The 18,417-nt window shown below is 37.8% G+C and overlaps 1 protein-coding gene across 1 annotated transcript; it reads right to left on the bottom strand.

The window, feature by feature from the left end:
* Positions 1 to 11,603: 11,603 nt before the first annotated feature.
* On the bottom strand, positions 11,604 to 15,437 carry LOC122001401 (probable receptor-like protein kinase At2g42960). The gene is made up of 10 exons (XM_042556118.1): positions 14,853 to 15,437; positions 14,640 to 14,761; positions 14,436 to 14,542; positions 13,676 to 14,341; positions 13,347 to 13,595; positions 13,087 to 13,253; positions 12,933 to 13,012; positions 12,710 to 12,857; positions 12,351 to 12,500; positions 11,604 to 12,130 (listed from the first exon to the last, which is right to left on the bottom strand). Exons 1-10 carry the CDS (start codon positions 15,165 to 15,167, stop codon positions 11,894 to 11,896), a joined length of 2,241 nt encoding a protein of 746 aa, XP_042412052.1. The 5' UTR covers positions 15,168 to 15,437; the 3' UTR covers positions 11,604 to 11,893.
* Between the last annotated feature and the right edge of the window lie 2,980 nt (positions 15,438 to 18,417).

Genomic DNA, 18,417 nt, shown 5'->3' with positions numbered 1-18,417 from the left:
CCGTTACATCCCAACGGCTCGATTCCACATATTCTGTTCGCTGTCAGTCGACTGCTAAAACATGCAGTCGACTGCTACAGTACTGCTACAGTAGCGCTACATTACTGCTACAGTAAAACCCTAAAAATTAGGATTTTACTCCGAGTACAATCTCTCGTGCACTCGTACCCTCACCCTTATGACTCACTTGATGCTTCCTTTGCAGCTTTGACCTTTTACCTTCAAGCCTACTTCCTTTGGCTCTCGTCCCTCGGATGCATTCAAGCCCGCGGCTCGTCCCCAATGTCATCCTTCGCGTATGCCTCGAAGTCGCTTCCCTCGGCCCTTGTCCTCGCTGCCTTGTCCATGGTCCCTCAGATGATCCATCCTTCACCAGACCCGAAGCCATCAACCTGAGTCACATGTGTATCCTGCAAACCTGTACAACTCAAATACACATATCAAATACAAGGGTGAACCTAACTTAAACCCTTTGCCCAAACACCAAAACACATGGTCGCACGGACCATTGGAATTGCTCCAACAATCTCCCCCTTTTTGGTGTTTGGCAATACGTTTAAGTTAGGGAAAACAAATAGCAAATAAACATGCTAATACATACAATGGACTTACGATGCCAAGGCTACACACTTGGACTTACTCCGCCGAATGGTCTTACGATGCCAAGGCTACACACTTGGACTTACAACGCCGAATGGTCTTACGATGCCAAGGCTACACACTTGGACTTACAACGCCGAATGGTCTTACGATGCCAAGGCTACACACTTGGACTTACAACGCCGAATGGACTTACGTTGCCAAGGTTACACACTTGGCAACCGCCGTAACAATGCATCATGCATTTGAACATATCCCAAGGCTCTCCCTACACCTACGCTCCCCATGAGCTAGGATTTTTACAACGGGCTTTATAAGAACCTATCCCAAGGCTCCCCCTACGCAAAGGCACTTTCAGGTTTTCCCAACTAAACCTTACTTCTCCCCCTTTGCCTAACATCCAAAAAGTCCTCCAACAATATCCCAATTGTTGAAAACTTGTCATTCCAATTGACCCTAAACTTGTGTGTTTATCCCCCATGGATTTCATACACTTGTATGAGTTGACTTGGTCAAAATCCAGTGCTGAAAACAATTTCAGACTGGTATCAGTCGACTGCAAGAAGTGCCAGTCGACTGGTCGCTACTGGTTGAGCGAACAGAATGCTTCTGTTTCCAGCCAGTCGACTGCAACTTTTAGCAGTCGACTGGTGCAGTCGACTGCTAAAACTAGCAGTCGACTGGCACAGTTTTTCAGCCTTTTTCAGCATTTCTGACCCAATTTCATAAATGCACCAATAATTCCACAGACCTCCAAAAATCCCCAAATTTTGTGGAGAGGTCTGTTTTAGCCATGTCTACTTGGGAAAAATACATCCAAAAATGTATCTATCACCAATCCTAAGATTGACACAAAACTCAAAACTAGCTAAAAAGTTCAATTGAACCTTGACCTAAAGTCCTAGTTTTGGCTTCCTCTTGATGTATTTGCCCATATTAACCCACAGTGCATCCCTAGCATTGGTTTATATGACATTTATACATCCAAAACCAATTTTCATGCTATATGACCCCAATTGTCATATTTCTTGCATGAAACATAAACTAATTGTGCCAAAACCCTAGGTTTGAGACTCAAGTCCGTCTCCAAACCACTTGGCACATTCCATGGCTTGTCTAGATTCCCAAGTAAAACCCCCTTGAGATCCATTGGCCATTGGTCCCAAATTGACTCTTTGAGCTCCCCCTAGAGCTCTTAACCTTAGTCACCTCCCTAGGTGACTTATCCACAATGGCTAGGCCACATCGGTCCACCCCTGGTGAAACTTGGCCTACAAATCTAACTTTCTTAACCTTGGACACTTTGTCCTTGGTTAATTTCTCCTTACCATAAATGGTTTTCCCTTGCCATTTATTGACTTCTCCTTGCTATAGTCATATGCAACCCTAGCATAAGCCTTTCCCTTAGCTTTGGAGGACTCTCTCTTGCCATGATCATTTGCCACCCTAGCACATGATCTCTCATTAGCCTTAGAGGAACTAGATCGGTATCCCAAGCCCGATCTATCATTATTGGGTCTTTGGCTACCCAACATCATCCTTAATTCCTTAGATCCAACATTGAATCTCTTAAGGAATTGTTCCAACTTATCAAGCTTTCCCCTTAAAGCTTGATTCTCCTTCTCTAGGTTTCTAACCCTAGAGTTAATTTGTCCAAATTGGACATTCCTAGACCTACCCTTCCTAGGCATGTGTCTCCCTTTCTTGGGATTAATTCCTTGGGTCTCCCTAGGTCTATTGTTTCTAGATTTTTCATGCATAGATTTCCTAGGGTTTTGATCTACATTAACCCTATTCCTATCATGATATTTAAATCCAAAATTTTGCATGGGCATACAATGATAATCACAATCATTTCTCCTAGCATGCATGGGAACATGAAAATTTGAATTGCATTTCAAATTAGGGTATACCTCCCTTACTCTTGAAGCTCCCCTTGACTTGAGCTCCTCTTCTTCTTCCACTTCTTTAGATGCTCCAACTTCTTGAACTCTCCCTTCCTTGAGCATCTTGTGTGGTAGTGTCCAAGTTCTCCACACGTGAAGCATCTAATGTGCTTCTTCTCCTTCTTCTTCCTACAACTCAAATTAGATTCTAAAGGAATTGAATTGAGTTTAGGAGATACCTTCTTCTTACTCATTGGACACCTACTCTTGTAGTGTCCCTTCTCATTACATCCGAAGCAAATTATGTTGTTCTTTGACTTCACTTCGATGGAGGTGCTTGCTATGTTTACTTCCAAGACTTCATCTTCTTCACTTGTCTTGGAATCTTCTTCAATTCTTGAGGATGTAGATGATACCTCATCTTCCTTCTCCTCCTCGGATATTGAGCGTGACTCAACTTCCGTTTGCTCCACCTCCTCTTCTTGAGCTACTAAACCCAACTCCTTGGGCTCCACATCCGATTGGTCCTTCTTCTCCTCTTGGACCACTTCATCACTTTCTTCGGATTTTTCTTCTTCTTCTTGTGTAGGCAAAAATTCCTCCCATGGAAATTTCTTCACTTTACTCCACAATTCATGGGCGTTCTCATATTTACCTACACCACTTATCACATTAGGAGGCAATAAATCAATTAAAATTGCTATTACCTTTGAGTTTGCCTCCGATCGTGAGGTTTGCTCCTCCGTCCAATGTCGTGTTCGGAGCTTCTTCCCTTTCTTGTCTTTAGGGACTTCAAATGGCTCTTCCACCACCATCATTGTGTCTCAATCCGTCTCGAAGAAGTTCTTCATCTTCACCATCCAAAAGGTGATATCCCATAAGCTTCCTCCTTCGAACTTTGGCGGATCTATCAAGCCGGTCATCTTTGCTTCCTCGGCGGTTAGTCCGACGGAGAGCGGCCTTGCTCTGATACCACTTGTTGGGGATCGGACGGCCGGCTTGAAGGGGGGTTGGATAGACGGCACCCCCAAATAATCGCCTTCTACACTATTGTTAGTATACGCAGCGGAAATCTAATACTAACTACAAATATGAATACAAAGAAAGCTTAAGACAAGAATAAGAAATGCAAACCAAGCTAACACGTTGTTTAACGTGGTTCGGAGATTAGGGCTCCTACTCCACGGCTGTCCGTAAGGTGGACGATCCCGATCCTTCGGTGGATTACTCCCCGGAAAACTTCCGGCTAGCTCAAACCTCCTTGTGGGTGGAGAAACCTCACCACAACCCTCACAAGAGCTCCTTTGACGCTAGGGCACTGGTAGACTACTAATAGAGATTAACCACCTCTATTTCGTCAACTCAAACCAAGCTCCCAAGCTTTGGTTTTATAGGCCACGGGTTGGAAAACCCCGCCTACCAGTCGACTGCTAAAACATGCAGTCGACTGCCCTCTGTGGAAATTCGACCGTTACATCCCAACGGCTCGATTCCACACATTCTGTTCGATGCCAGTCGACTGACCCAGTCGACTGTCGCTACAGTAACTGCTACAGTGCCGCTACATTAAAAACCCTAAAACTAGGATTTTACTCCGAGTACATGCACTCGTACCCTCACCCTTATGACTCACTTGATGCTTCCTTTGCAGCTTTGACCTTTTACCTTCAAGTCTACTTCCTTTGGCTCTCGTCCCTCGGATGCATTCAAGCCCGCGGCTCGTCCCCAATGCCATCCTTCGCGTATGCCTCGAAATCGCTTCCCTCGGCCCTTGTCCTCGCTGCCTTGTCCATGGTCCCTCAGATGCTCCATCCTTCACCAGACCCGAAGCCATCAACCTGAGTCACATGTGTATCCTGCAAACCTGCACAACTCAAATACACATATCAAATACAAGGGTGAACCTAATTTAAACCCTTTGCCCAAACACCAAAACACATGGTCGCACGGACCATTGGAATTGCTCCAACAGTAACCTCTCCACAAAGTCTTAAGAAATATATATGTTAAAGCACAAGACTTACAGAGCTCGGTGGCAAAGAAGAATGAACTAACGCTTACAACCACGCGAGGATCAGTGAAAACAGAGAACTCACAGACAGCAGTTTCTCACCCGAGAGCTCAAGAACTTAGCACCCCACAACAATCAACAGAACTTTCTTTTTCTTACTTGCTTCTTTGTTGTTATTCTTTCCTCTCGCTTTTTACTGCTTCTTAAGCCCCTGTTCTCCGCTGTCACGGATCGTGGTCAAGCTGCACCGAATCATCGCTCCAGCCAATCCCTCTTCCTCCTTACCTGGTTCCCTGAACTCACACCAATGAAATCACAGTCTTCACTGGTGTCTTCTGAGCTCGAACCAATCACCAGGAGTCAAGCAGATCGCAGCCAGATCACACCAGTAGCCGTTGATGCTTCAAATGCACCATGTGCCGCGAATCACAGCAGAAAGGCCATTTGTCGTATTCCTCTTATGGACTTCATTTGAAATTAAGCTTGGAATGATACCTGTGATCCTGTAAACTCAAAAGCTAACAGCACAGAGGTTATATCACATGAATCAGGCAGATCAAATGCAGTGGAGGAATCGCAGAAACAGCGAACAATATGGATCGTGTGTGGATCGGTCACCAGACCGATCCATGGACTGATCAGGACATATCCTGATCGGTCCGAAGATTGTCTGATCGGTCGTGGAGACCGATCAGGCCGCAACTGGATCGGTCTCCACGACCGATCCCAGCCTTCTTCTCTTCGCAATAGCATCTCCTGATCAGTCTCCAAGACCGATCAGATTACATTCAGTGTGCTACTTGTGCTACTGAGTGTTTCCTGATCGGTCTACAGACCGATCAGATTGCACTCAGTGTGCTACTGAGTGTTTCCTGATCGGTCACCAGACCGATCAGATTATTCTCAGTGTGCTACTGAGTGATCCATGGAAACTTAGTTTCACTGGATCGGTCTGCCGACCGATCCACTATCTTATGTGTCACTGGATCGGTCTGCCGACCGATCCAATGTACCATGGAATGTCCACTTAGGTCCCTCTCTGACCTAATCCGGAGAACGAGCTATCGAACCCTCTCCGACTTCGTCAGGTCCAGAGAACGAGCTACCTAGCCCTCTCTGACCTAGTTCGGAGAACGAGCTACCGAGCTCTCTCCGACTTCGTCAGGTCCAGAGAACGAGCTACCGAGCCCTCTCTGACCTAGTCCGGAGAACGAGCTACCGAGCCCTCTCCGACTTCGTCCGGTCCAGAGAACGAGCTACCGAGCCCTCTCTGACCTAGTCCAGAGAACGAGCTACCGAGCCCTCTCCGACTTCACGTGCCAAGTTTCCAACTTGGACTTTTCCCTTCCACTTGATCAACCTTGATCATTAATCAAATCGAGTTTAATTAACATCTGATACAAACTTAAATCTGTGTCAACATCAAAACAACAGTCAGGTCAGACTGTATCAACATGAAATGCACACTAAAGATCTCCTTCAGGTAGAGAAGCCTCTTACACCATTCAAGCACAGAAAAAGAAGCTAAACTAACAATGAAAGTAGACAAGTGTTGTAATCAAAAATGCTTGTTGTTGTTGAGCTTCTTGGACCAAGCCTATATTTATAGTCTTAGTCGGGGCGCTTGGAAGGGGATAAAACTTTATCCCTTATCGCATAAATCGCGTTTGACCGTGATCTGGATAACATCCAGGTTCGGGCACCCCGGACTGGTTCTGGGCACCCGGACCAAGAAAGTCAACAGTGTTGACTTTTTTAGTCCGGGCCCTCTACTCTAGTTCAGCACGCCTCAGTCCAGGTCTTCCACTCTGGCTCTGCTTACTTGGGTGATCTCGGTCATCCGGAATAGGGCTCATCTGAACCCAAGTTACGGCCTTCTCCTCGAGCAGCCTTCCTACCAGGTTTCTCGTCCCTCAAATATCGCGTACGTTCTTCTTATCCACCAGTGTACTCTTCCGCGACACCTCATCCCTCGGACGCACTGAGTCTGTCGGCTCTCTCCCCATATCGTCCTTCTCGCTAGCCGCATCTTCCGCTCAACTTCCTGTGCTCCTAAGCTCCTGCACACTTAGACACAAGGGTTAAACCAAACAGGAACTAACTTAACTTGTTTGATCACATCAAAACAACCTTGGGGTTCCAACACAAACTTCCAAAATATTTTTAGGCAGAAACTGTTAGCATAGCTTGATATATACAAAACAAAACTACAATAAATAAAACTTATAATAAAACCTCATTTGAACTCTATTTTAATAAACAACCTAATATTAAATATTTTAAAGTATTTGGGTGCCCAACTTATATATTACATACAAGAGAATACTTAGGAAAATTTACCTCAAAAGTAGAAAATGGAATTTTTGTGGGCTACTGATTAAACAACAGAGGGTACAAAGTATATAATTAGAGTACACTAAGAATCGAAGAAGCCACAAATGTAAAATTTAAAGAATCCAATCTATAACAAACTCATATTCAACTAATTGACTTTGTTAGAGGAAACATTAATCTAGGGGGAGCAAGTGACGAAGAAGACAATCAACCACAAGAACAATAAACTAGAACCATAAGGGTTAACCCAAACCATCCACTTGATCAAGTAATTGGTGATCCAGACCTAAGAGTCCAAACTAGATCCGCCTTTAGAAACTTAAGTCAAATAGCATTAATCTCTAACATCGAACCCAAAACAGTAGAAGAATCATTAAGTGATCCAGATTGGATTTTGTCCATGCAAGAGGAACTAGCCCAATTTTGAAAGAAATAAAGTCTGAGATTTAGTTCCATTGCCAAAAAATAAAAGGATAATCGAAACCAAGTGGGTCTTTAGCAATAAACTAAATGAAAAGGGGGAATTTATTAGAAACAAGGCCAGATTAGTTACAAAAGGATTCAGCAAAGTTGAGGGACTTGACTATGATGAAACCTATGCATTAGTTGTTAGACTCGAATCAATTAGAATGTTACTAAGTTATGCAGCCCATAAGAGATTCAAATTATATCAAATGGATGTTCAGTCAGCTTTCCTAAATGGACAATTAAAGAAGAGGTGTGTGTAGGTCAACCCCCCGGGTTTGAAGACTTAGAAAACCCTAATCATGTGTTCAAATTAAAGAAAGCCTTGTATGGCCTAAAATAGACCCCCAGAGCTTGGTATGAAAGACTAACCACATACTTAATCTTAAAAAGTTTCAAACAAGGTCAAATAAAGCCAACCCTTTTTGTAAAAGTCATTAATCAAGATCAGTTTATAACTCAAGTCTATATGGACAATATAATATTTGGATCAACTAACTCAAAACTATTACAAGAATTTATAACCCTAATGAAACAGGAGTTTGAAATGAGTCTGGTAGGACAACTAACATTCTTCCTAGGTCTCCAAATTAAACAAACAAATAAAGGTAACTATGTTTATCAACACTAGTATATACTTGAATTACTTAAGAAATTTGGAATGGAAAACTCCAAAGACATTAAAAATCCAATGGCTACTAATACAACCCTAGATAGTGACCCTAGTGGAAAACCTATAGACCTCAAATATTATAAAAGTGTCATAGAAATCCTACTATACCTAATTGCATGTCAACCAGATATTTTATTTACAGTCAGTATATGTGCTAGGTACAAGACTTGTGCCAAGGAATCACACTTGGCTAGTGTTAAAAGAAGTTTAAGGTACTTAAAAGGTACATCCAACGTAGGAATGTGATACCCTCGAGTAGGTAATTTTAAACTGATAGGATACTCTGATTCTGATTATGTCGACTGTAAACTCGATCGGAAAAGTACAAGTGGTGATTGTCAACTACTTGGATCATCACTTATCAATTGGTTTAGTAGAAAACAACACTGTGTTGCATTATCTACTACTGAGGCAGAGTATATTGCAATAGGAGAATGCTTTGCACAACTATTATGGATGATGCACACTTAAAAGATTACAATGTAAGTTTTAAACACACAAAAGTGTTAATTGATAATATGAGCTCAATCAACTTGACAAAAAATCCAGTGCATCATTCAAGAACTAAACACATTGAAATTAAACACCACTTTATTAGGGATCATGTCGCTAGAGGAGATATTGAACTCAATTATATTGAGTTTAAGTCCAACTTAGCTGACATCTTCACTAAGCCACTCCCTGAAAATGAATTTAGCTACTTACGACGACAACTAGGAATGTGTTTCATAGAATAAGACTGCTATTTTTTCTTCTTTTTCTTTAAAATAATTTGAAAATTCTAAGGAAAATTTTTTTTCATAAAAAAATTTCATTTCCTTAGACTTTTAAAATTGATTTCAACCTTAGTATAAATCAGATCTATAGAAAGCATGTTCCTATAGACCTAGGACTTGAGCATCTCACAAACATATTAGGACTCCCTTGATTGTGTATTCCAAAACTTAGAATGACATGAGATGCGTAGGTTCTTTGCCTGGACTTAAGATACTTATATTAGTGTATCAACACAAGTTTGTGCGTAAAATACCAAACAGAACAGTGATCAGGTTAAGTAATCCATTTTAATCAAACACTAACTGGATAAACTTACTTAACTTAACTAACCAAGTGAACACTATTATCTTCTGATAGTTAGTTAATAACTATCAATTAGACATGTAAGGACAATTTCTAGATGTTTATATTTTTCAAATAATATCTGGTCCAGAGGAGAATATTTGAAGAATAATTTCAACTCTATTTTTGAACTTAAAATTGTGTTCAAATTCTTATTTATTTTTAAAATATAACTGTCTTGCATTATTTTAAAAATTTTATGAAACTTTAAAACCTTGAACCTTAAAGTTACCTTAAAGATTTTTTTAAAAATCCTTAGCTTGCTAAAACTTCTGATACCTTGGAAAGGTTTTGAATAGTTTTTTTTTTTTTTTTTTGCAAAAGTCATTTTTTTTGCCAAACCTTTTAAAACTATGGATAAAAAATACTTCTATAAATTCTTGGAAATTTTCAAAATATTTTCAAATTATACCCTGAATTTCCTTATTCTAAAATTCTTCTAAGCTTATTATTTTTGAAATATATTTTGCAAAGTACTTTCTAAACCACTATTATGCTATTTTTTTTTTTTTTGAAAAGTTAGTATGTTTGAAAATTACCTTAAAAGTTTCTTCAAAGTTATTTAAACTTTAAAACTTTAGTAAATGTTAACTTTTAAAACCTAGTATCAAATTTCAAAACTTTGAACAATGTTTTAACACTAATTTTTAAATACAATTTGAAAATTTGTAACTCTGCAAATTGTTTTCCAAAATGCTTTGGAAAGTTTTTTTTAAATATTCTGCTGACCTTTGAAAACTGTGTTAAAAATAATCTTATTTTACTTAGCAAATTCGTTTAAACTACTTTACAAACAATATATTGCAAATCTATTTTTTTCAAATAATTTGTGTTTGAAAAAGTTAAAAATTGTTTCTCTCTTTCCCTAGTAATCCTGAAAGTTTTTATATTGTCAAAGTTCATTACTTTTACTAACTACTTTACTGAGCACATTTCTTGATTCATTTCTCTACTCATGTTTTTGCTGAATGTCAAAGAGGGAGTGTAAGGATTTAAGTTAGAAAATAATAATAACTTAACCCAAAAATGATCAAGAGAACAAAATAAACTATCTCAATTGCATATCTTTTTCCTAACTTAACTCAGGTTGTCATTGGATCAAAAGGGAGAGATTGTTGGTGCAGTTTGCACTAACTGGTAAGTAAATATAAGTCACTGGAGGAGAGTGACTAAGTAAGGACGCGTCCCGGTTAAGGGGACAGTAGGCGCCAGTCCAGGTTAGGTCCATTACGAATCTCAATCTGAGACCTTGACTAGTTCCTGATCCTGAAAAGACAGAAATTAATTACTACTCATTTTTATAACTGTGCTAACTTTGTTTTGTAAGGTAGGTGTTTTTAGACTAGCATCTTTTTGCAGGACAAAAGAAAAAAAACCTTCAGATGAATAGTACGTAAAGGTGTCTTCCGTAAGATGAAATTTAGATGTCATCGTAGGTAACGAGTGCGCTGTTTGGGATAGGAAATAATTGACTATTTGAAAGGAGACTCCATGATGCATCCACCACTCTTTGAATATTGGTAGATTATAATAGAGACTTGATTCAAGATAGAGTTTGATGTTTTATGTTGAGATAAATGAATTCAATGTGGTAAAAGGTGAATATGTTCACCTCCAGTGCTTCCGTTAATTCGTCCCAGGGCCAACACGAAGAAGGTAAATCACGGATGGCTACTAGCCTTTGGAATAGTGACTAGCACATAAGGAAGGTATTTACCTCGACTTTGCCAAGATTCGAACCCCAGATCTCATAATGACAACACCTCATGCGCTAATCATTAGACCCATCCAAGAGGACTAGGTGGATGAATTCAAAAAATCATAATTTGAGTTGAAATATTTTTAATGAAGATCAATGATCAATTATGGAGCGGAAATGATGAAGATGATAGATCACCATTTCGTGAAGCATTAATCTCCTCTATTAGTGAAACTTCATTATTTCACCTACGAATAGTCTATAGCTTGAAAACTAAGAACTCACATACGGTCATTGCAATTAAGATGTCTTTTACCTCAAATTGCCGATTGATCCATTTTTAATAAATTCTAGTGTGTGTGTGTATATATATATATATATATATATAGAAAATAATCTTTTGGATTCATTTACTTGGATGAAAGATACGAAAGAGCGAGAAAAAAAATCAAAACAAGGAAGAAAAACAATGTCAACAAATGGTATATAAAAATCACTAGGAATTCACCAATTGAAAAACAAAGTCAACTGGAGATCTTTTACTTGAGTACAGAGATCATAATCATTTATAAAATGTTATTTGTGCACAAAAGAGTCTGCCACTTCCCAATAAGCATTGCTATTCCTATTTTTGTTCAAGACTTTGCTCTTAACCAACTGCTTCAAGTTGATTATATGACTTAATTTACAACTAAAAGAAACCTGCTTTAGGATCTTTTTCATGATTGAAACTGTAGTTGGCAATTCAACAGAATTTAGAAAAAAAATACCACATGAAAATCATCAATGATGAAGCGACATTTTCAATCAACCAACTAGAAAAATGATCTGCAGAGCTTTTCTGAAGTAGCAAATAGTAAGGAATAACAATCAATTCTGTAAATAGTTCCTTGATCTTTGTTTGAGAACAACAGAGAAGATCTAAGTGGTACCTTGAAGAAAAGAAACTCTCTGAACACTTGGCATGTCATGGTGTGAAGAAAAGAGGATACTCGACAACAGTTGCTCCTACTTTGCTGTATATCGAGGAAACAAATGAAAACCGAGGAATTAGGAAATATGAACACTATCGACAAGGTGCCACCACCAGCACACTTTGGATATAGTTAGTTGAAGCTTGACGAACAGCTCCATCTCCATTGTAAGTAGTCTTCCACAGAAGTGCTCATGGTACTGCTAACTGAGTTTGTGTCATCCTCAACATCAAGCAGTGCGAGAGCAAGATGCGAGCGGATGTCCGATTCTAGGTTAAAAAGTTCATCGTCAGCTGTGTCAGAATGAGAGCTGACTTCTGACCTTGCACATTTAACAGCATCATCATCTCCACGGAGTAGTTTCAGGACCTGGCGTCACGTAAGTTTGCAACATAAGCTAAGTTGCATGATTTTTAAATCAATGAAAAATAGTAGATAATCATGTTCGATAGGGCTTCACTGACCACACTACAAAAACCTTTTCAAGTCTAAACCCTTAACATCACCAAGAATATATATCTATCATTATTTATAGATATACACACACATAAATTTATCATGAACTCTGACAAGGAAAAAAACATCTTACTAGGGCTATTTGAGGTCGTGCCCGATGTTGCCGCCTTACACAAAGGGAAGCAGCTAAGATCATCCTTTCCACTTGAGCACTATCGAATTCATTTTTTAAGCATGGATCTATTAGCTTCTTAACATCTCCGTCTTGTAAGATTGGATTTGCCTGCAATTAGATAGGGTAAATTACCCGAAAAGCCTTGAATTGCCTCTAATAAGTTTAACAAAGGCAAGATTTATAAATCTCAAGATGCCAGTGCTCTAGTCTAGACAATTGTTTTAAACTCTTGAAAATTATCAAGTTATTTTATAAAAACATCCAGCTGACAGCTTTTATATTTGACATTACAAATAGAAAAAACAATCAAAGCATACCCATAAGACAAGGCTCTCTTGGTCATTAGGACAACCAGCACTGATGGGCTTCCTTCCTGTAAGGAGCTCAAGAAGCACAACTCCATATGCATAGACATCAATTTTTTCATTGACTTTCCCAAACAAAATGTATTCAGGAGCTAAGTACCTGCCATTGAAGAGGTAGGTTAGAATGTTGTACTTAAAATCTCAAAAATAAATCAATGGAAAGAGAAAATCGTGCCCGAAAGTTCCTGCAACATCATCACAAATTGGTTGTGATGTTGAAGATGATGCCCATTTTGCCAATCCAAAGTCCGATAACTGAAATATTCAGGAAAAAATTTGTTAGTGGACTACAGATACTGTAGAAGACTTATAGCAAAAATATACAACACCTGTGGCTCAAAATCCTCAGAGACAAGGATGTTCGAAGATTTCACATCCCTATGAATCACAGGTTCAGTACCACCACCACCATGTAAATAATCAAGTGCCTCTGCAACACCTACTGCCACTTTGTATCTTTCAGTCCAACTGAGGGCATGTTTGCCTGCATTCTCACCTAGAGGACAGTTGGTTAGGGTACACATGACTCAGATAAAGAAAAGGACATAAAATATAGAAACTACCAAAACCACAGGTGCAAATAGCTTACCATGAAGGAGATCCTCCAAGCTACCATGTGATACGTAGTCGTAGACCAACATCAGGCCATTATTCTCAAAGCAAAACCCAAGCAATGAGATAATGTTCTGGTGATTCAAAGTGGTGTTGATCTCAATCTCTGAAACAAACTCCTTTAATGCATCTTTAGATGGTTTCAAGATCTTTACAGCTAATTCTTTGCCATCTGAAAAATAGCCTTTGTAGACACTGCTACTACCACCCTTCCCAATCAAATTCTCTGCATTGCACATGGAACTAAGATTAAAAAAGGTCAGATGATTACAAGCTGCAATGCATCACAAATTTAGGGAAGCAAACCTTGAGAGAAGTTAGATGTCGCCTGCACAAGATCCTCGTGGTTGAATAATCTACAAATAGACGAATACTTCTCTTGAAGAAACTCCAATTCTTCAAGCAACCTACCTTCAGCATCAATGAGAAGAAAACAGGATGGTGGTGAATCACCTTGAACCTGAACAATTTCTTCATTTCCTCCTTCAAGGTGGACTCTTACATCTCCATCTAACTTCTTCCACTTACAGTCTGGATGCACAGAAGTTTGTCGACTTGGTAACCGCTTTGCCCATTGGAAGATTAAGACAGACCTTCTAAGCGAAGACCAACCATGCCGGGCTTCCCGTAAATCTTTAGCCACAGTGGGAGTAGAGTTGCTTGGAGAAACTTCAGATTTACTTGATGGAACAACGGCCAATTGTCCTCTGTTCTTCAACTCATTTGATGGATCAGTATCATTTTCAGGTGAGCAGATTGAACAACTATTTTTAGGTGATATACCAGCCATGGATAAACTTTTCTCATCAGAAGGTCTAGAACCATGCAACTCAATTGGAACGCATGGAGGGTCGGAGTCTATTTCAATCAATTTCTTCGGCCCTACCATCGGGAGGAGACAGAATAATTCGTTGTGCTCATCACGGTTAATCTTACTTGGTTTGCTCGGTTTTTTCTGAGCCTTGATGTTCTCTGTTCAGAGTATTAAACTACATAAATTACAGAAAATAAAAGCGAAATGAAAGAACAAAAAGCGAGACTACAAGATTCCCAGCGAAAGGCTAACCTGTTGCTTCTCTCTGGAAAACAATCTTCCCTTCGCTCAGTGCAACCACAGAGCAATCGCTTTGCAGCTTTTTGGCACAAAACTTAGCTACAGAGATGGAAGAAGATCTACAGAGAGCAAAGCAACTCAAACGAGTGAATACTAGGACCAAAGAAAGATGCATGACTACAAGACATTGAACTACTAGAAACCACTACGGCTCACCCCCCGGCGTGGTTGTTCTTGTTGACCCCAAGAATGAGCATCGTCGCAGCAAAAGCCTTCGCTTCGCTCACCAAAACCTTCCGAATCGACGAGCCCTTACAAATTTTCAGCTTGAGGTCGATCTGCCAAAGAAATGGATCAGAAACGAAAGCCAACCAGGGGATCCCAATTTTGAGGAAAAGACTACGATTTCGAGGCAGAAGAGAAGCGAACCTGCTTCAGATTGCAGAAGCCCTCGTAGACAGCGAGCATGGCATCGAGTTCCTTGGCGAGCGAGAACATAGCAGCGGGCTGATCGCCAGGATCCTTGGCGGAGTACAGGACGTGGAGAGCGACAACACGGTCTCCGGTGGCAGCCGCCTTTACAAGCGACCAAGTGAGCAGTTCCCTGCTCTGGGAATCCGTCCTGACGCCGACCACCACTGTCTTCCCCACTCCGCCTCCACCATCCTCCCCTGTCTTCTGCTCCTGCTCAAAGGCCTCCCCTTTCTTGCTCATCTTCCTCTTTGCATCTTCTTCTATGGCCATCCTCGTGGTCTAGGTCTTGCGCAATCTCTTCCGTCCTCTTTCGGTGATCTTGATCTCTCTCCGCTTCCGTTCCTGGGATCTCGCTCCGCCTGTTTCAGCGTCCTCAGTGTGGAGTGGAAGCAGAGTGAGAGATGGCAAAATCCCAACTCATTCGCCAGGAATCCTTGATCTCCATTGTTTTACCAGCCCTCTCTTTTCTACTTCACTGGTTCTTGAATCAGGAACACGCAGCAGAAAGAACCGGAAAATGCAGGGATTAAAGCAAGTACGGGAAATTGCAGTCACAATAAATAATAATAATAATTATTATTATTATTCTTCATTAGTGAGAATTTAATGAAATGATGATGGTAATTATAAAAATATATGATTATGATAATAAATGGATAAAAATGAAAAAGGAAGTTCTTTATTATTACTATTAAAATTACTGTAACTTTTGTAAAATCTCTCCAATTTAGTCAATTTTGTTTCAATAATGTGATAATACCAACTTAAACCTTTCATAAATCTATAAAATCATATAAAAAAATTTAAAAAAATCCAAATGATATAAACCTTATCATATTTTTTAAAAATTATCACAAATTTTTTGAATAAGTTATCTAAAAATTATTAAAATTGACTATACAATAATTTTGCAATTTTGATCAAAATTAGTATAAGATTCCTACACAGTCTTATAGTAGCTTTAGTCAAAACTATTACATTATATTTTAGCAATTTTGCCAAAAACTATTACATAATTATTTTTTAATGTTAAACAAAATTAGTAAACTATCAATTTTTATTTTTAGTCTTTTGATTACTTTAAAAATATATATAGACATCCACCACTAACCTCCCAATATATCTATTTATTTGAATTTAAAAAAGATTTTAAAATATTTATATAGTAATTTTAGTCAAAACAAATATATGATTAATTTTGTCTTTTAGTCCCTTTGAAATAAAAGACATACAACTGAATTATTTTTTAAAATAAAAAAATTATTATAATTTTAGTTAAAATTACTAGATAGCTAATTTTTTTTACTTAAAATTTTAAATTTGAATCAATTAATGAACTTTAAGAGGAGTTCATATCTCCGATCTTTGATTCTCTGTTAGTCCCTTTCATAATTTGGACATTTAATTATGATCCGAGTCGGACTAAAATTAATTATAATTTCTTCTAAATTTATATTTTCATCTAAATTATAGTTTAGGTAGAATTAAGGTTGACGAACTATCTGACGTCGATCAAGGGCGGTCCATTCACCGTCATCAGCTTCCGACCGCTTAGTTCAGCCCAAATTACAACTTAAATAGGAAAGTAAACTCAGAAAAGATCGTAATTAATTTTAGTTGAATTCCAACTATGATTCAATGTATAAACTATTAAAGAAACTAGAAGAAAATCAGATATTGCAAACCCGAAGTCTGAACTTCAAGAGACCAATAAAATTTATTGATTTCAAAGTAACCAATATTGACAAAGATTATCATATTCTTTATTACTCACTTATTTATGTTTTAAAAAAAACTCCTAATTTTACAAAATTTATATTACTTTAATCTCTATTTTTTATGGGCAAATTTATAATGTCTAAAACATAATTTTTTTTTGTAATCTTTTACATTTATAATTCATCTAGCAATTTTTAAAAAAATTTTGGAGAATTTATATATCTATAAAAGGTGATGTTTTTTTTGCTCTAATAATATTAGACAAGATTGTCTTTGATCTACATTTTTCACTATGGTAATTAATGATAATCTTAAAAATATTTGTTTGTGAAAGATTGATCAATTTATTTTAGTCATGTGTTCTAAAATTTTCTTTAGTGACAATTAATTATAAACGTCCAAATCAATAAATAAAGTAGATAGTTTCATATATTTATTTTCCTAAAATGTGTAAGTGTATTCATTTCTTGTTAAAACTCTTACCCCTACAATTATCCTTTGTTACCAATGTCCTTATTTTACATACTCCCGAATGAATTCAACATGATAACTTTCTCCAAATGTTTTTTTTTTTATAAAAAACATGTGTAATAGCTTGATAGTTACCTCCTCCATCTTATCTTACCTATCAACTCTAAGAGTACCTATAAATATATCAAATGAATTTAATAATAAAGTAATAAATATTTGTGCTAAGCGACTAATTGAGATCATCTTCTCAACCTTAGCCAACTCATCCACAAAATCTTGGTATATGTTAAGATACTCCATAAGCTTCCTCATTCAATATATATATTTATAGTTAATACAACTTCATCCTAAGATGAATCTAATTAATCATATAATATATCTCTAATCTAGTACTCTCTACATAATGATGTAGTCTCGCTTGCTACTTTAAAAATAATTGCTCAGGAGACAAAATCGAATGCTACAAATTGTTTTTGTCTTGCTTATGTCGTAGTTGTTCTATATCTATGATATCCTATTTATCTTGTCTTAATTGTTCTACAAATTGCTCATGAGTTAAATTAAACCCTTCACATCCATTTTCTCCAATATAAATAAAGAGGATCAAACAAATATAACTTCCCATATCACATGTCAAATATAACTTCGGTTTAAATATATGTGTAAAATGAAAATTTTCTAAAGTCATGAATGTTTTTAAAAGGTTGATAATAAATCAAATAATGGACAATAGGTGGCTAAATTGAAATGCTCACTTTTATACACAAATGAGGTGGCTGTTCTACAAATTCTCCAATTTTCTTATCTAAAATAAACTTAAAAACTCATTCTTGTTGTTTATGATTAAAATTAATTGGAAATGCCACATGCCTTGTTTGGCATAATTGAGCATATCCCTATTGAACAAAGACTTAATTAACTCATTCATTCATTCATTAATTCATTAATTCTTACTCTAGATAAGCTCACGGACAAGCCATATGCTCCATCACCACTTGGTTGTCATTACGTGGGCAAGTGATGTTTTACTCTAGAAAATAAATAATGAATAATTCTTTTTGGTATGTGTACCACGTTTTCTCCATCTTCCCTTCCACTTTTAATAAAATTTAGATGCCTGTGCTTGATTTTTTGCTATACAAAAGCCATCGTGGTAGCTTAAGATGAATAATATCATCTTATTATGAAACTGAAGATAGCTTAAGATGAATAATAGCATCTTTTACTACCATTAATAAAATTTAGACATTTAGATAAATTTTTAAATATTAATGCTATGTATACCGAGAAAGGGGAAGGGAATGGAACTGAAGACAAGAATAGAGAAAAG

Source organism: Zingiber officinale, chromosome 7A, assembly GCF_018446385.1.
Source record: "Zingiber officinale cultivar Zhangliang chromosome 7A, Zo_v1.1, whole genome shotgun sequence".
NCBI classification, from domain to species: domain Eukaryota; kingdom Viridiplantae; phylum Streptophyta; class Magnoliopsida; order Zingiberales; family Zingiberaceae; genus Zingiber; species Zingiber officinale.
This window is presented reverse-complemented; position numbering and strand designations above follow the sequence as displayed.